The sequence below is a fragment of the Echinops telfairi genome, unplaced genomic scaffold, assembly GCF_000313985.2.
Source record: "Echinops telfairi isolate 266 unplaced genomic scaffold, ASM31398v2 ScPeMD7_23;HRSCAF=83, whole genome shotgun sequence".
NCBI classification, from domain to species: domain Eukaryota; kingdom Metazoa; phylum Chordata; class Mammalia; order Afrosoricida; family Tenrecidae; genus Echinops; species Echinops telfairi.
Window position 1 is genome coordinate 75,977,300 of NW_022103920.1, and position 20,211 is coordinate 75,997,510.

Consider the following 20,211-nt stretch of genomic DNA (forward strand, 5'->3'; position numbering starts at 1 on the left):
CGTGTCTCATAGTGGGATCAGCCATATGGTCCATTCTGTGCATTGGCTGTTCAGAGCGGGGATATCGTCCTCGTTCAGAGCGGGGATATCACCAGGACGTGCTCCATTCTCTCTTGGTCCCCATTTATTTGCTCCCGTGTCCTCTGATCAGACATATCAGATCTCTCCCCTAGCTGCAGCTTCAGTGCTGTCCTCTAAAGTAAATTCTTCTGGGGGGAGGGGCAGTTGCAGGAACCCTAATTATAATATGACATATTATTGTTATTGTTATTATTTTTGCCATTTAGGATTACATCCTCTAATGTATCCTTTCCCCTGCATTTCCATTGTTCATTCCCCTCACATGGGGTTATACAGTGCTCCTTGCTATCAGTTACCCCATTCCCCGCCCCTCCCCTCTTCCAGTACCCTCAGAGAATTATTGCTCCTGTTACTGTTTCTGAAGGGTTTCTATCTTGGCTTTCATGTATCAAATGATCTTAATTATACAAATTGACCTATACAGGTCTGACAAGAATAATGAGGTAAAACAAAGCCCATCATACTAAGAGAGAGGAAATATCACAGATATAGAGAATAGCTCTGTACTCCATCAGGGCTGTATGGCACCCTCGAAATATCATCTCTTCCCTGTGGCCCTCTAAGAGGGACTGTGCAATTATACAAGTGGGTTTTGGGTCTCCTCTTTGTCCATGCTGCTTCATGTCAATTGTATTGCTTGTTTTTGAATTTCTGAAACCTAGTCCCTTCGACACCTCATGATCACAGAGGCTGGTGTGCTTCCTCCATATGGGCTTTGTTGCTTCTTCCATATGGGCTTTGTTGCTTCCCTGCTAGATGGCCACTTCTCTAATTTCAAGCCTGTAAGACCCCAGATGCTATACCTTTCAATAGCTGGGCACCATCAGCTTTCGTGACCACATTTGCTTATGCACACATTTTGTCTTCAGTGATCATGTTGGTAAAGTATCATACAGTGCCACCTTATTAGAACAAACCATTCTTGTACTGAGGTGAGATTTAAGTTGAGACCCAAAGTCATCTGTTTCCTTGTTACATTTATCTATATAGAGACAAATATACTTATATACTTATCTATATTTACACTTATCTATATGTAATTTTTACTTTGTTTTTCTTTCCTCCTGCCCCACGATTATGCTTACCCATCTTTCACCTCTTAGTAATTCTTCTCAGACATGTTTCAACACAACCAGGAATGCTACACCCTCCTCACTGTTGATTTTAGAACCCTTGCTCTTCCCCTGTTCCTGTTGTTATTGGCTCAACGATACCCTCTTGCCCCTCTCCTCCCCTCACATGCCCCCTCCCCCACCAACCTTGGGCTTGCTTATCCTGCCTATCTTATATAGATAGACACCCAAAAGAAAAAGAAGAAAAGAGAGAGGAAAACAAACAAACAAACAAACAAAAAAGATAGAAAAAATAAAATAGAACCATATCAATAGTTTCTAGTCGAGCCTTTATCTTGTCCCAGAGTAGATGAGCATCTCTCTGCAGAGAGAAGGACACGTTATAAACCGTCAGTCCAGTGTCCGTTTTTCTCAGGATTCCATATTCTGGGAACTGCTTACCCAACAACTTTTGTACCCTTCTAGTTCTCAGCATTCATGACCCAAAGGCATGCCTCTTTCAAGTCCGCATTGCTCTTCCTGCAGGGATGGCACTGTCCAGTGTGCCCACCTGCACCCCACCCCGTTTACACCATTAGATTCTCAGCCCCCAACCAGTTCAGATGCAGCGCCAAGAGCTACTCCCTGAATCACAAGTCTACAATTAGGATTCCTCCAGGACTTTGTGGCTTTGCTCCTCCTGCTAGTCTGTTTCACCCCCCTATGGTTTGTCCTCACGTGGGCGGGTCAGACCAGCCTCCCTCCCGGCACTGTATCCTGTGTTGCTAGCGCTGTCATCTAGGGAGGGCGTCATGTCTTGAGCTGGGGCCAGCCCTGCAGTCCTCTCTGTTAATGCGCTCCTCCAAGCAGGGACATTGCCCTCAAGGCTTGGCACACTGGAAGGTCTACTCTAGGTCTCCTTTTCCTGTGGAGACATAAAACAATACCCTCTCTTTGGGTAGATTAATACCATGGTCCCCCATTGCCATCTGTCATCTGACCCCACCCCTCTTTGGGCTTTAAAGGGCTATAAGATTGGGACAGTTATGAACATTATTAAGGCTTTGGCTATAGACAGTCAAACAAGGTACAGCCCAAGTTACTAACAGTTTAGCGCTCAATACGATAACTGACAAATAAGGCCACAAAGAGAACACACGATGTCCACTGCACAGCTCGTTCTGGTTTCTTTCTGCTTAGGGTAAATTTAAATGAGAAAGAGTTCGCTTCATATAGAAAGGATATTCCTTTATATATATACTTTTATTGGGGTTCTTACAGCTTTTGTAACAATCCACAGATCAATTGTATAAAGCACATATATACATATGTTGCCATAATCAATTTCAAAATATTTTCCCTCTGTTTAAGCCCTTGGCATCAGCTCTTCTTTTACCCCCTCCCTCCCCCACCATCCCACCCTCATTGGACCCCTGATAAATTATAAATTACTATTATTTTCATATCTTATACCACCCACTGTCACCTTTCATCCACATTACTATTGTTCATCCCCCTGGGGAGGGGAGGTGCAGTTATATGTTATTGTAGTCAGTTCCCCATATCTCCCCCTTCTCTCTCCACCTTCCCCCTACTCTCATGGTATTGCCCCTCCCACTGCTGTTCCAAAGGGGGTTATCTGTCCTGGATTCCATGTGTCAAGAGAGCGCATATCTGTACCAGTGTACATGCTCCAGTGTAGACCTATTTGTAAGGTAGAACTGGGGTCATCATAGTGGGGGGAGGAAGCATTAAAGAACTAGAGCAGTGGTTCCCAACCTTCCCAATGCCATGACCCTTTCAAACAGTTCCTCATGTTGTGGTGACCCCCCAACCATAAAATTATTTTCATTGCTACTTCATGACTTTAATTTTGCTACTGTTATGAATTGGATGACCCCTGTGAAACGGTTGTTCAACTCACAAAGGGGTTGTGACCCAGAGGTTGAGAATCACAGAACTAGAGGAATGTTTGTGTTCTTTCAGTGCTGTGGAAAGTTGATCATTGCAGATGCAGCTAGGTAAATGTTTAACACCCTATCATTTAATCTCCCTTCTGACCCATTATCAATTTGTCCAATTTTCAATGTTTTCTGCTTTCTTTTTTATTGAGATTTTTGTGTTTTACTTTGTTATTGCTACTTTTTTAGATTTTAGTTTTATATTTTTTTGTACGTAAAATCTATACTAGGTAAATCTATAGAGACAGTAACTGAATTAAAGGTTTCTCAGGGGGTATGTCAGGGGAGGATGTGGGAAATGGGGAGCTAATAACAATGAGTACAAAGAAAGAAGAAAACTTCATAGAACTGATTGTATAACTCTTCTTAATATGATTGAGCTATTAGATTGTATGATTTGTGGATTGTATGCCAATAAAATTGTAAAAATCACAGACCAAAGCAAACCTCATTTATTACCCCACAGTTCTGCTAGTCAGGAGTGTGAGCAAACACGGCTGGGAGTCTGTTTGTGGACTCACGTAGATGAATCCATGTGCCGTGCTGGACTCTTTGCTAGAGGTTCTGGGGAAGGACCGATGTCCAAGCCCATTCACGTCGTTATCCAAACGTCAGTCCCTTGTAGTTGTAGGAGTGGGGATCCCACTTCTTGATGGCTAGAAGTCACCAACATTCCTTTTCACATGGTTCCTTTCATTTTCCAACCACAAATGGTGTATTAAGTATTTCTTATAGCTCCAGTCTCTCTAATGTCTTCTTCTGGAAACAACTGGAGAAAACACTATTATTTTAAAGAGCCAATGGCTAAATTACTCCTCCAGGACAAAAAGCACTGATCAACTCGGAGTCAACTGAGAATTCCTTTGGCCACACGACAGAAGCAGTAACTCATCACATTCACCCACAATCAAAGGGAATGCAATCATAGCAGGGCAAGAATCATTGGGAGTTACTTTTCGATATTTTCCTATCAGAGTATCAGGTTGATATGGAGTCAAATAAACTCTAATAGAATATATTCACTCTTCAGTCATTCACTCTCTGAATACACATGTAGTGAGCCCGACTTGTACCAAAATCTCCGCTTGATGGACAGATATTAGTCAATGTTTGGGGATTTATCATTTTGAAATGAATTCAAAGAGCAGGGCTATCTGGAACTATGAGGTCCTCCCCTCTGAGGTCATTGCTCCATTCCCACGCTGGGCTCACTGGAAATGATGTGATCTCCATGCAACAAAGTGAGTAAACTTGAAAGCTCAGTGTATTACTTATGAAAACTAAGTAAGTGAAAGGAGTGCTATAAAAGCTAAATGAATGAAAAGGAACATAGATGATATTGCCTCATTAATCGAGCTTTAACAATTATGTTCATGTGTATGGATTGTTAGAAGAACCATAAGACACACCACCTCCCAATAAAATGATTTTAAAAAATCATGGTCTTAGAAGCAAACATTATTGATACTCACCATTGTCCTTGTGCTGGGGGAATGTATTTCCTATGTATTGCTTTATTTACACTTAGCATTACTATTCTTGTGTCCTAAGTAGGAAGCTGAGGCAAAAGATCTCAAAAGTCTTACACAAACCACAACTGTGTAAGCGTATCACCTCTTTGATCTTCCTCTGATATTCCTCCAAGCATCTATGGTACCATTCTTCTATTATATTCTATCATATGATAAAAGCATACCCATTTTATTTTCACCCTCCATGTTGAATTACATTTATCTGTGTGTATGCCCCATTTTATTTTAGCTCCACGGAAGGAGAACTTATGTCTTACTCATCCTTGCATTTCTTAGCTATTATTAGAATATGTGTTCAGTAAATATTGGTTAAACTTGAGCAGTGCAAACTACTGGAATGGGATCATCATTGATTAACATAAGTCTGGCCTGTGCTTGTCCCATCCCACAAGGCCAATTATGCATGAGCACCGATGAGAGAATAGATCCCATGTGTTTGATGCGTTATTGAAAGCAGCAGTAAAAGCCAGTGATTGGCAAATCATGTTGCAGTGGGGGTTTGGCACAAAACAATGTTCTTGAGTGTGGGAAGTAATGGTGGTCTGAGGTCCAGAAGCATTTTCTAGGGACTTTTTCATTGTCAGAGACTTTTACTCGTTCTGTATTTTCAAAGAAATCTAATTCATATAGCCCTGGCTTGTTTAAACTTAACATTCCAAAGCTATGGTTTATAAAGTCCTTTGGTGCCTAGAAACTCCTTCCAGAGTGGTTCCTTTTGAACTTGAAACCATGGCTAAAAATTGTCGTTATCACAGTTCCATCGTTGGCAGCAAAAAATGGTGGAAGATTTACTCACTGAGAGATCTGATTACTGTCCCCTGTTCTGCTGTTCATTGTTTTCTTTGATAATTCAACACTGAGGATCTTAAGGTTTTTTGCCCTTAAAATGAGTAGATTGGGGTATATTATCTTAAAATTCATTTCTATGTATGAAATCCTATGATTCAATTGTTTGATATAAGAATAAATACTTAGAGCCTGCGTCATGCCAAAATCCGCTCGAGGCACTGTGCTTAAAAGTGTGTGGCGATGTCTCCGGATGTTAGCGTTATCCGTTCTGGGAGCTGCGGTGGTGGCATAGTGGCTGTGCATTGAGCGGCTGACTGAGCCACTAGCCACTCCATGGAAGACAGATGAGACTTCCTACTCCGGCGAAGAAGAGTTATAGTCTTTGAAGCCCACGGAGGCAGTTCTATCCCGTAGGGTCACTATGAATGGGAATCCTGGAATGGCCATGGGAAACTCGATGCAGGTATAGCAATTCTATTCTTTATCAATTGGCTGAAAGCAGAGAATACCAGAAAAAAATGTTTACTTGTGTTTTATTGATTATATGAACACATTCAACTGTGGGTGTCATAACAAACTGAGTAGGTAGCCTTAAAAAGAATGAAAATTACAGAGCACTTACTGAGCTCCTACGGCATTCTGTACATGGTTCAAGTGTCAGTTGTGGGAACAGAACAAAGGAATACTGCATGGTTGAAAATTAGGAAAGGTGTGTGTCAGAGTAGTATCATCTCACCATTAGTTATTCAATCTGTATACTGAACAAATAATTAGAGAAGCAAATAATTGGATTATATGAAGAAGAATGCAGCATCAGGATTAAAAGAAGGCTTATTAACAATTAGGGATAGGCAGGTGACACAACTGAAAGTGAGGACGACTTGAAGCATTTGCTGATGAAGATCAAGGTTTACAACCTTTGATATGGCTTACAACGCAATGTAAACAAGACCGGAATCCTCACAACCAGATCGGTAGGTAACATCATGATAAATGGAGAAAAGGTTGAAGTTGGTAAGAATTTTGTCTTAATTGGATCCACAATCAATGTTCATGGAAGCAGCCGGCAAGAAATCAACAGCTGCATTGTACTGGACAAATCTAATGAACAAGACTTCTTCAAAGTGTTAAAAAACAAACAAAAACCAAGGAGGTTAATTTAAGGACTAAGGTATACCTGAACCAAGCCAATTTCAATTGTTTCATATGCATGCGAAAGTAGGACATTGAATAAGGAAGCCAAAAGAAAATTTGATGCATTTCAAGTACGGTGCTGGAGAAGAATATTGAAAGTATCATGGACTGCCAAAAGAACAAACAAATCTCTCAGAATAAATACAGCCAGAATGTTCTTTAGAGGCAAGAGTGGCAAGATTTTGTTTCCCACACCTTGGACATGTTATCGGGAGAAAGAGTCCTCCCAAAAAGACATCGCCCTTGCTGACGCGCAGGGGCAGCAAGAAAAGGAAGGCCCTGGACCAGAAGGCTGGACCCCTAGATCCAGCAAAGTTCTCAGGCATAAACAGCATTGTAAAGATGGCACCGGACCAGCCTGTGTTTCGTTCTGTTGTGCACTGGTCAGTATGAGTTGGACTTGACCGCACGGCTCCTAATAGTAACATCAATCCTGTGTGGTACACTACACGGTCTTGAGCTGTGTTCACAGGTGCGGATCCCAAGGTTCAAATGTGGGTTTCTGATATGTTAAAATATCGCACAGTTATCCATAAGTAGTTTACATCTAAAACTGGCACATAACAGGCATTGAGCAAATAATTACTGTGTTGTAGATGAATCACAAATGGAGAAATGGATAGATGGGTGGGTAGTCAAAATATAAGTCAACCTTACTTGTCAACTTTATTCTCGGGGAATATTTTTCAGTTTCACCTTTCAGAAATAATGACATTGGAAAATTCTATGGCTCAGACTTTGTCTACGATATAAATAAAATATTTGTGTGTATTTGTTTCAAAAGTTGCTGAGAATATAAACGTATGTCCTGGAGCACCAATGACTACAGCAGTTAAAAGATTTTTACTCTGGTTGAAAGTGCCTTCTCTAAAGCATATGCAATATTTATAGACCTGCTGGGGTAAGCCAACTGAAAGATTTCATGATAATAATCTCCATATTTCTTCTAAAATTGATTTCCGGTTTCATTGAACTTGGAAAGAGTCCTGGGACATCAAATAAGTAAAGATCTCAGCATGAAATGAATCTTCTGAATATGTTCTTAAATTTACATTTTAAACATGACTAGGAAATATATATCTTTGTATTTGTTAAGGTGATACTTTAATGAAAATTTTTCATTTGCATGAAATAAACCTTTTTGGCTTCAGATGAAAGGATTTTATGGTAGCGACAATGGTTTTGAGAGTTAAATGATCCCAACATCATCAGGAACCAATCAGAAGTGCCTAGCATATGAATTACAGCACCAAGAGTCTTTAAAGGTATTTCTGTGCAAAGCATTCCTCCCATCTGCAACAATCGGATTTGGCTTTGAAGTCCTGCTGGAGAGCTTCACAATGCATGAGACTGCCATGTGCTACCCAACCTTCTCTCTGCACTGGAGTTTGGACTGCATTTCCATAAAGAACGACATGGAAACTTAATGTTGATGGCTTCAAAGGGTAAAATGGCTGCCGTGTTTGTAATTATACTCCGTTCTCCATGCATTCTACCTTTCAGGACAAAATAATAGGGAATACCTCCGTGGTTGTGGAAAATTAAATCCTGAACTTAAATGAGGCAAAAGTCTGTAAGTGCTTTGACCCTGACTCTATCAGAGATAGGCAAGGAAATCTTAACCAATGTTGCCGGCCCAAATGAAATAAGGTTCAAATAAGGTGAACAATGAGTAAGTGGTTACTAATATTTTTCAGCCACATCTGACAAAGTTATGAAGCTTATTATGTTATAGGTAGATCTCAAGTGTCAAGGCTTCAAAAGAAACTGTCACTCCTGCGACTTTCATTGAACGGGCAAGCCTTCTCTGCTTTGTTACCTGAACCTTCTCTCCACGTGGAGAGACACGCTTAGCAAAGCTGAGGGACAATGATTTATAAGCAGAGGTAAAATGGTTTATGCCTCCACTTCTTCATTAACCATCTGCATCATGACAGAGATACCATTCTGTGATCGCTGGCTGCTGGTTTGTCTGTCTGAGTGATAGGATGGGGGATAACAGTCTATATTGTAGAGTTCAATTCAATGGGCTGAAGAAAATCTCCTTTTTAACAAATGGCTGAATTTCTCCATTTGGGCTTCTATTGAGAGTCCCGCTATATTGCTTGCTGTTTCCTAGTAGGAATAAGCATTTGGAGTGCATCCTGGAGATGACCTCTCATTTCTTTAAGCTTCTGGGAGAGGGTTTACTTATCCACAGCATGTGTTACCCCACAGCTTGCATACAGAACCAAAGCACACAAAGGGGATATAAAGTGTACAAAGAGTCTGGAGACTTGAGGACACTTTGTTTCTATTTTTCCTTGAAAAACCTTTTCAATTTACTCTGGTTTTAAAAAAAGTGTGAAAACAATAATATCAGCAATGAAGAATAAACCTATTTCTATCCTAAAATGATGCTTAATAACTTTGGCATCAAGTAACTGCTCATACCTGGAGCTGTCCCTGTGGTGAACACAGGAGATTATTTGCAATTTTGTATCTAAAACTAAAATCCTACTATCAACTGGAATGTCTACAAACAAGGAATTGCATACTACATGAATATTGCAAAGGACATGAAGATATTTATACTGTATTGATAGTTGTAAATCAAATATCCAACATTTTAATGTGAATGTGATTTTTTTACAAGACATATACACAAAATCATGAAATACACAACAATGAACATGGCTATTTCTGAGTAATGGAACTACAGGTTGACACATATATTTGTATTTTATGTGTATATGGTTTTATTGACTATATAATGGATACCACATTTATTTGATATACTGTATTTGTATGTATTATGATGGTAGCACCATATTAGTTTGTTGTTGTTGTTGCTAGATGACCTGCAGTCAGTTCTGACTCCTAGTGACACTGTGTGCAATGGAAGGAAACACTGCTCAGACCTGGCCCATCCTCACAATTGTTGGGTTTTTTGAGCCACTATGCTCATCTTGTCAAGAGTCTTAATTTTCTTCGCTGACCATCAACTTTTCCAAGTATTATTATTTTATTAATCATTTATTATTACCTGTCACTGTGGGGTAAGAATTGGGCTGCTAACTACCAGGTTGATGGTTCAAATACACCAGCTGCTCGGTGGGAAAAAGATGAGGCTCTCTGCTCCCATCAAGATTTACAGTCTCATATTTACAGGAGCTATGAGTCAGAATTAACTTCATTTTAAAGTATATACTTATAATTATTTAAAATATATTTATAATTTGTATGATTTTTATATACCATGCTATTTTTGTAGTATATGATTTCCTCCTTCTAATTATTATTTTTCCCTACTTTCTACAGGGAACATGTATTAATTTTATGTTTATTTTAACCTGCAGATGAACACAAATTGCCTTAGACTTCCTTGTTTCACTATGAATTTTCTTTGGAAATTATGTGGGAAAGGATATAGAGATGCTTTTGAGATATGCCATTTTAAAATGATGGATTATTTTGCACTACATGGTTTTGCCATTAAATACACACCTAAGGTTTAGTCTTTGAACCTTCTTACAGAAACTTCATTTCAAAGAACTTTCCTGTACTCATGCAAATGTTAGCACACTATAACTTCTTGGGCAAAAACAAATCCCTACAGAATATCAGGAAATTAAATAGAAAGTGATCATTTTAAAACAACTACCCAATTTAGCAGCTTATTCAATACACATTTAAAAAAAACCAAATTAAATCTACTTCCAGTCAATCAAGGGTATCAAGAGATTTCTAACTAAAAATACCCTTCCAGTTCTCTTCTTCAGTGATGTCTAATTGGACAGGCCCCATTCATCTCTATTTGATTATCAAAAGAAAGGATTTGTTATGACGTAGCTTCCTTCTCCTATTTATAACGTAATGCTGGCTAGGGTCACTGGGTTAGATTCGACTTGATGGCAATGAGTTACCTTAATTAGTGAGAATCTTGTTTTAAACAAGTAGACAACATCCAGGATTCTTTAGTAGTGTTGCTGTTATGATTTTATTAATGCTACGTCCTAAGAGATTAATTTTGAAAGACTTGCAGTACAAAATCACTTTTTGAAAAAAAATCTTTCTTAGAGAGACTTTACGGTCAGTGCAGGTAGACAGAGCTGTTGCCAGGATACATTTTCTGTAGTGTGCACCAGTCTGGCCTTTAAGAAGAAAAAAATGTGCTTGGAGTGGACAGGGCGCATGGTGACCCCTGTAAGTCGGGGAAGACCTGCGCTCCTTATGCTTTCAGTGGTTGAGTTTCGGCGAGTGCATTTTTAGGCCTTTCTTTTGAGAAGTTTCTGAGCGGACTCAAACATCCCACCTTTTGGTGATCAGCCAAGCAAACGGACTGTTGAACCATGCTGGGTCTGCTTAGTATGGCCACACTCATTACTAAAAGCCAAAATACTTCTCTCCTGACAGTTAAGTAGTCATGACTCTGAACCAACCAACCCCTCTTCCACCTCGCTACTCTATCCTGGTTCCTCTCTCAGTACCCATCACAGACTGTCCGAAGTTTGGAAACTAAAGATGTGGACAGGAAAAACTCACTTGTAGCCCTAGAGCTGGTAATTATTTGAGCCCACGATACTGTGCTGTACAGATATTTTTCTCAGTGATCACTCTCCGATTAGCCCTTACACTTAGGGCATCCCAATGCACTTTCAGAAAACACAGCCATCTAAGATCTCTGGCTGGATTTTTCAACAATGCAGGCTAGTGTAGGTGTGTTGGGTAAAATAGGATGAATATCTTTTATCCATGTATTAGTACAAACTATTATATGAAACTGGCCATCACACCTATCAAAAACATTACCCGACCTAGAATCGCGTCACACACATATGTACATTTACCACTGAAACCCTTGTGTTACATGCCCCAAAAAATATCTGTCAGTGGTAACCAGACTGGCCTTTTCAAATCTCATCAAAATGTACAGGAGTAATGGATTCAGCGGAATGCAGATTAATCAGACTAAAAAAAAATTCTCTAGGACTGTACTTTAATTGGAAGAGAAAGCATGTGTCTTATAGAGATTCCATTTTTTTACTAAAATGTTTTGTGCATTCATAATTCATAGTTCAGCTGCCTCAATCCCTGACTCCGGAGATCACATGGGTAACATGTGAATGGAAATAAACCCTGTAGGTAAAAGAAAGAGGAATTTGGACAGAGATCAAAGATTAGCTTCATTCCATTCTTTCCTTCCACTTTTTACTATCCCATTTAAATGTATTTTATGAGATTTTTTTTTTCGGTCCTAGAGGAAATGGTGAACTTAAATCAGATTTGGTGTTTTCTCTCAATTCTGTTTTCAAAATCCATGTGATTTGATCTGCTCAGTAGTGACTTTAGATTGCATTCTCAATTGCTAGGAAACTTCAGTAATAAATGTAGAATGTACTGGCTGGATATTATGTATTTTAAAATTATCACTGAAATTTTGATTTAGGCTTTAGGAACATTTTTCTAGAAAGCAATATAATTAGCAGTAATATATACTTGCATACATACATTTTTTGAAGAGAAATTGATTATTCAATGCAATTAATCTTTACTTAGGCAAATAAGATTATTTTTAATCATTAGGAATTAAAAACTGTATACTTTACATTTTCTGGATTAATAATCAGGTGAAATGGTAGATTTCAGTAGAGTCAGCTCCATTCCTATTCAGTCTATCTAAAGGTTTCTTATTAATGCCATTGCAAAATTTACCTACTTTAAAATACTCTTTTTTTAGCCAGTTTTACCCTAAAACATGAGATAATTGTAAAATGACTTTTGATTTCCACTAAACTAGTAACTAAGTGAATAGAAGTACTTCAAGGGAGTGGGAAAATTAACTCGCCCTGTTCATTGTTAACCTCAAGTGCTACCCTATAATTAAAAACATGCGAATTCTGGTTTATTGGGTGAATATTGCATCATATCTCAAGATTAAGATGATACAATTTCATTGTTCCAAAATTGAAGCAACCTGACTTGATGTTTCATTATCATTGTTTGGTGCCTTGATAGACTTTTCTTTAGTTATAGTAGTACTCTCGTGTAGACTTTTTTAAAGTTATTGTTAATTTATTGCTAATGCTAATTGACTTAAGATAGAAGATGAGTGAGCATTTTATTTTATAGCATACTCTGCTGTTTATATATGAAATATATGTGAGGGGTCTCCAAAAATTTTGTGGAAAAGGAATTTAAAAATATGCAATTTTTAAACAAATGTGTGGAGCCCCTTAGTATTTTTTGCATTTATCAACTGCCATGTCCACTCTTAGGTATATGCCTGAAACAATTAAAAGTGAGAATGCAAATATTTACAGACCAGTATTAATTGTAACACATTTCAAAATAGCCCCCAAATCAAAACAGCCTAAATGTTCATCAATAGAAGTATGGATAACTAAAATGTGATACTACATACAATGAAATATTACACAGCCTTAGAGAAAAATAAAGTCTTAATGCATGCTACCACATGGATAAACATTGAAAACTTTATGATAATTGAAGTAAGTTAATCACAAAAATACTACATTCTCCCATTTACATGATATCTAAAATATACAAATGTATAAAAACAAAAATGTATTAGTGGTTAGGGGTGGCAGACATAAGGGAAAATAATTCAATACTTAGTGGATACTGAATGGGTAAAGGAATAATTAAACAATACTGTGAACGTAATTTATGTCACTAAACTGTACTTATGAAGTAGTTGAAATGTCAAACATTTTGTAACTCATATCTCTTTACCAAAAGTTTAAAAAACTAGTACTAAAAATCTAATGTAATGGTTGATTAGTTATATGGTACATATAGAAAACATTCTATGATAAAATCAAGGCGGATGTTTGGGATAGGAAATAAATGACAAGCAAATGACATCGTTCTCCTTATTAACATTGGCTGAATGATATCCGTGTTTTTCATCTGGATTTATATAGACTGTGCTAGGGAAGGCAATACTACATACTCATAAAGAGCCAAACACTGCTGAGAATTCTTAACTGTTGGATCTTCAGCTTTAGCTTTCTAATCGGTATAATTTAGATTAGAATATGAACTGACCCGAAGAGTTACTGTTTTAAAGAACTTAGCACATGGGAAGTGCTGAGAAAAGACAAAGAATAAAGGCTGGATTCGATTCTGGTAGTCACTGTCTCCTGAATTAACACTTGGAGATGTTCTTCTGTTTCTGGTAGGCTTTGGTCACTTGACGAAGCAATTGATGACACTGGCTAATGGACATGTGGTGTTGGCTTTAGAAGGAGGACATGATCTCACAGCCATCTGTGATGCGTCAGAAGCCTGTGTAAATGCCCTTCTAGGAAATGAGGTAAGCAAACTAAAAACGCAAAAAGATAGGAATGAAGAACTTGGGGTGCATATTTAAATATCATTTTTCTTTTTTAAACCTGTATATTCAGAAAGCACAAGTGTCACCATTGAAAAATAATACAAGCTTTAGCTATGAGAAGGCCACAGGTTCCAATTCTGCACATTATGACTTTTGTCCAATTATAGAATCCATACAACACTGCCCTCAATCAGATTATTGACAGCTCAGCAATGAGCAAAATTAACTAATGAGGAAAGAGGAATGCTTTATCTACTGATTAATGAGACACTAAGTTAAGAGAAAAAAAAGAGGCATTTTTCTTGAGATTTTCTGTAGGATGGTGATAGTTCAGGGGGAAAATATAACTTAAAAAAGAAACAGTATTTGTGAAGTTATTTTCTGTTACCATTTAAAGATTCTTAAGACCAAGAGATAGGTACTGTATATACTCAAGTATAAGCCTACCCAAATATCAGCCGAAGCACCTAGTTTTACCACAAAAACTACATTAAAAATGTGTGAAAAACTCGGCTTATCCACAAGTATATACAGTATTGTTCCATCTTCCATCAGGAGTCTGAAAGAGGTTGAGAAATCCATCCAAAGTCACAGAGGCAGAGTGCAGTGGACCCTAAGATTTAAACTTGAATTTAAATAGAGGTCACTCTCTCTCATTCCCTCTTTTTCCCACGTCACACAACTAAATTACAATAACTTTTTCTTGACCAGTTTGAGCCTTTAGATAAAATTTCCACGAAGTTCACTTCCAGAGCATTGTATAATTTGAGATCATTTAAATGTTTGTACATATATGTTCATATTGCCAATTCATTAATTTTCTAATGTCTGCATAGTAATGACTATTGCATATATTTTTACTTTCTTCCATGAACTTGAAATATGACTTTGTTTATGCAATAAACATGCACAAAATCCTTTTAAAGATCTATCATTCATATTGTTTTAACAGTAACTCATGTCATTCTACTTATGAAAAAGTACTTTTTCTTCTGCAAATTGAGTGCATAGCAATTTCTGTCATTGTTACCTTATACATTTGAGAAGTTACAAAATTAACATTTTGCCATATTTTAAAAATAATATGTATATTTTCAATTGGAAGAAATGTTAATGAGAAAACGCAAAATTTGCTTAAGTAACGCAAGGATGTAATTGTCTGAGGATTACTGGCAACAACTGGTTTCTGTTTCAGATCATACCAAATTCAAAGTGGTTAAAATTTTCAAAGGTCTTAGGCTCTTTTTGAGATCTCTAGAAGAATAAAGGCAAACAGAATGTTGGTTTATTTGTGGCAATGAAGGAGTGCAAACTAAATAAATGCCACTTACTTCTATCCAACCGCGTAGTGTTGGGCTCTTCTGTTTGAATATCATGTGATTTTCTAATGTGGGTTTATATTCAGTATTTTCCAATTACTTACTTGATTTTAAATATAGAAACATTTTAAGAAGACAATGGTTAAAACACTTGGCTGCTAACCAAAAGGGTGGCAGTTCAAAACCACCCAGCAGCTCTAAGGGAGAAAGAGTTGGCAATGTGCTTCTGTATAAGGTTTGAGTCCAGAAAGCTCTATTCGGCAGTCCCCTCTGTCACGTGAAGCTGTCAGGGGTCGGCATCAACTCCCTGGCACCCAGTAACAACAACAAATAGAAACATTTTAAGGAAGCAAGACTGGTTTTAATATTTGCATTATAAAGGCTTATGCCAGATGTGCAGAAAATCACAGTAGATTGTGGATTGTGGCTCCACGGATGATTGACTTGCCCAGAAAGAAATGTTACCCGGCTGCAAAGGCAAACTACTTTTCAGCTCTGTGGAAGGAAATCACGGATTTCACTGGCTCTGTTTGAGCACACCCATTCAAATGAGAACCTGTCTCGATGCTTTCCTCTCTGCGTTCGGTCCAACTCGGTTCTTTCAAGGGCGGATTTCCAATGAGGATAAAGTAATTTCACTTGTGAACTCTTTAATGGTGACTGAGTTTCAGAAGAAAAGAAACTCATTGATAAGGAGTTACATGCTTTTTTCGTAATGTACCTGAGTATTGGAAAAGCAAAATGAATGCATTTGTGCTTCACGGTATGACCATCACTTGGCATAGCGGTTGTCATGTAATTGCACATGCTATTCCTAGAAATAAACTAGACTGCTTTCATACAACAATTAGTAACAATAGATGGCCATCCCTTGGATTAAGTTTTGAAAACCTGTCCCTTTTCGCTACAGTTTTAGAAAGACCAGAGAAAAATGGATAAAAGTGTTAGTGGTCAGTCATCAGCATGCCCATGTGGGTGTGCAGATTGCTAAAAAAAAAACCTATTAGTGAAAACTGAAATTATTATTTTTATGACATTGTCATGGATTTTAAATTTCTGGATGCCCTAGAGTAATTTTAGCTCAGTTAATCAAATACCCTAATACATATTTTAATCAGATGCCCTCCAACACATTGACTGTTTTCAATGGCATGAGTACAACTCCAAGTTGTTCATCAGGGACTAGAGAACTTACTGCCATCAGGTCGCTTTTGACTCACAGCAGTCCCAGGTGGGACGTCCAAGCCTGCGCGTCCTCCCAGGCGCAGATCCCCTCCGCTTCCTCCCACAGAGCAGCTGGTCCGGCAGGCAACAGTCCAAAGTGAAGCCAAAGAGGCTTAAAGAATCTATATGTTTTGTGTATGTTTCCCTTGAATGCCTGCCTAAGCAATAATATGGAGTTGCCACAAAATATTTCTTAAGGGTGGTAAGTCGATTTTGTACTCCGAACTTTAGCAGGCAAATTTTGGTGTGTCTGCCTATCAGTACACCGAAGAACAAAGTTAAGGGAAAGAAATACTTTTTGATGAAAAACTGAAGAAAATACAAATGTGCTGTGCATTAGAATTCATTTTTTTCTTAAGAAAACGAAAATGTAATACTTGAAACAACTCAAGAAACAGTTCTTCTCACTTTCATTGTAAATGCAATTTATAATCAAGGCCTGATTTTGTGAGTGTGTGTGTGTGTGTGTGTGTGTGTGTGTGTTTACCAAGTTCAAAGTTCATCATGACTAACAACCTAATGATATTGAAGTTTTAAATTTCATTCTTCTATAAAAAAATAATATTGCATGTACCTCCTCCTGCACCCAAAGACTCACACACACAAATACATACATATCATTTTTTTCAGGAGTTTTGTATGGTATGTTCTAGGTAAGAAATAAAAAAGGACGTCTTTCAAATACCAATTATTGCAATTTCAAATCCCAACTTCCTTCCAAGCCCCCTTTGTAAGTGATTAATACAGCTATTATAACTTATTATCTAGGATTTTACTTTTACAAATAAAAAAAATGTCGTAAAGCGTGAGCTTAAAATATTGGCAAGGTCTCCTTTGGCTTCTCCGTGTTGAACACGCAATTGAACTCAAATTAGGAAGGTCAAGAAGGGCCTTTGTGAGGGTCTCTGCACTTTGTCAGATGTATTTATTCATGTGCAGAGGATTAGAATTCATAAACAGTTTGCCGATTTTTTTGAAAGCGATTTCTTTCTCGTGTTGTTCTTGGCCAGGCCCTGTCAGTACTATAAAATGCTGCTTCATATGGCTTATTATCAGCAAAATAACATGTATTACATAACCAAAAGGAATTGTAGAATCAGCAGGGACTCTTGGCTCCGTATTGCAGTGTAGTGTGCGTGCAAAGATGGCTTTGCACCAAAGATGGGTATGCACGAAAGATGGGTACCCAAAAAAAAGACATTTATTTTTTTCCATATAAAAAGTAAGTTAGCTGAGTGATGTATCATAGACAGGCACTTTCTTCTATTTAAATATACTTTATCATGAATGTAATCTAGTTAGCATAACATTTCTTAACTATTCTTTTAAGAAATATGCACGGGGTCACTCAACATAATAGTCTATTGGATTAAAGCTAATTTGAACATGGTACAGGAAATTCCTAGAGGCAACTGATTTTGAAGACATACCAGAAGTCCACTTTTTTCCTTATTCTTGGCAAAGTTCAAACTTAAATTTATCAGTACAATCAGTTTATGATGAATATTCTTCTACTTCTTTGCTGAAGCACTAGGCACACCAGCTTGGGATCTGCAAGAAACTGAAGTGGCGATCCAAATGGGAAGAATTGTTCGGTTGCGAGGATTGACACCAGGGTTGCTGATGTGACTAGCCAGTAGTTTTTTAGTTAGTCATTGAGGCATCTGCTAGATTCACTAAGAATCTGAATTTGGTCATTTGTATGTGTGTTGGTTGGCAAACAATGTCATAGTTGTTTTAAGGATACATTTGCCTACTGTTAATGCTAAGCCAATTAGAAGCACCCGGGGTTCCTTCCCCTGAAAGAAATTGCCTCAAGAGGTGAGAAAAGCTTTAGTGCTTGGCATTCCTATGAAATCTAAAATGAAAACATTGGAAACCTCCCGGCAGGTAAAAGCAAGGCAAGGCCATGTAGTAGTAGGGGTCTTGGTAGTCAGTTTAGAACATGGCCATTAAAAGACCACCTGTCAAAACAGAATAAGACAGTTTTAAGCTTGTTAGAGAGAGGGAGGGGTGTGGGAGGGTGGGGACAAAAAACGAGTTGGCATAGACCTGGAAACTGTTGAGACGTGCTACAGCCTCTGGCACGTATAGCGCTGTACTTCCATTTGCAAGGAACAGCTTGCCTTTTGATTGATTTCCCATACATTCTTTTCAAGTCTAGCTTCCTCTCTTTCTCCTTTTTTTCCCTTTCATCCCCCCTTCCCTCCCTCCCTCCCTCCCTTCCTTTTTCCTTTCCTTCCTGCCTTCCTTCTCCTCCCCCACCCTTCCTTAGCCTCTCTCCCTAAACCCCACCCCCCTTTCTTCTCATCTTTTCTTTGTAATAACTCGGTTACCACATGTTGAGTAGAATCAGCTGCTTTCTTTTGACTTGTACTTCAGAAGCAGTGGCTAAATTCAGCGATTATGTTTGCTGATAATCTTTCTAAACAGACTTTTTGCTCTAAAACTGCTGGAAGAAGTATCTTGAATTGATTTGAGAAGTGTTGACAGCCACCCCCGAGGTGAAGTCTTGAGATGGTGTTGTCCAATTTGCTTATCAGGGGTTTGTTTGTATTCTGTTTTGAATGGGAACGTCATTTTGCCATCTTTTCTATCCTTTAGATCATATACAGCTGAGGTTTACTCCACTTGGGAATTGATGTGAAACTGGGATCGCTTACAAGCTCCCAAATAGTTACAATTCATGAACAGAGAAAAGAGAACTGAATACAGGAGAAACGTATGAAATGTCAAAATAATATTTTCCCATGGTCTTCTTTAGACGATAAAAACTCTCCATATTCTAAAAGAGAATGTATGGGTAATCTAAAGAGACCACAAGTATTTTGGAAAAATATTATTTGAAGATACTTTCCTGTGTCAATGTGGACAACAATGTTCCAGTTTTCTATTCGACAGGGCTTATGAAAAACAGGTACTCCAAGAACCAATCTGATGTAGGATTTGTTTTGTTTTGTTTTATCTACTTCAGCAAGTGCCAAAGGAAGTAGAAGTTATTGGAGGAATTTAAAACTCCACCCGGCAGATCTTTCTGCATCGTTTGTCTTTAGTTATTTCAGAGGACACTGTAAGAAAGAGAGGCCAAGGAACTGAACAATTAGTAGGTCAGCTTACTAATAAAAGGAAGACAGCATTTATCTTCAATAATGAAGCAAACATGGTATTCCATTAATTTATTCATCAAATAATTCAGTAGTCATTTACTGAGCATCTATTTTGTACTATGAAGTTATAATATAATAGGTAAACTGAATAAAAACAGTATGTCAGATTTACCATGTGTCCTAGTAAGTAGAATTGTCATAAGAAAAATACAGAAATTAAAAAAGAAAAATACAGAAATCTATCTTCTCACACTTAAGGAGGCTAGAAGTCCAAAGACAAGATGAGCTGTAGAGGGAGGTATATTTCCTTGTCTATTGGAGCCTTCAGTAACTCCTCGCAATTCTTAGTGTTCTGGGCCTTGTCGGTGCATCTACCTCCATCATCTGTCTTCAACTCCCTCTGTATGTTCGCTGTGTCCATTCTACTCCATTGTAATTTGGAAGGCATTAGGTAAGGCTGTGGCCCTTATTAATATGCCAAAAGAAAGTCCTACTTCCAAACAAAAATCACATCTCTAAGGACAGGAGCTAGTGCTTCAATACACAGTTTGTAAGCAAGGGTGGGGGTGAGAGGGGTACAACAGCATATAATGTGGAATAATATATGGATGAA

The 20,211-nt window shown here is 38.0% G+C and overlaps 1 protein-coding gene across 1 annotated transcript in view; it reads left to right on the forward strand.

The window, feature by feature from the left end:
• Window positions 1-20,211, forward strand: part of HDAC9 (histone deacetylase 9) — a 1,007,885-nt gene that overhangs the window by 913,926 nt on the left and 73,748 nt on the right. The window contains exon 22 of the mRNA XM_045288655.1: window positions 13,794-13,927. Coding sequence (XP_045144590.1) covers window positions 13,794-13,927 — 134 coding nt within the window. The remainder of the gene's footprint in view (window positions 1-13,793; window positions 13,928-20,211) is intronic.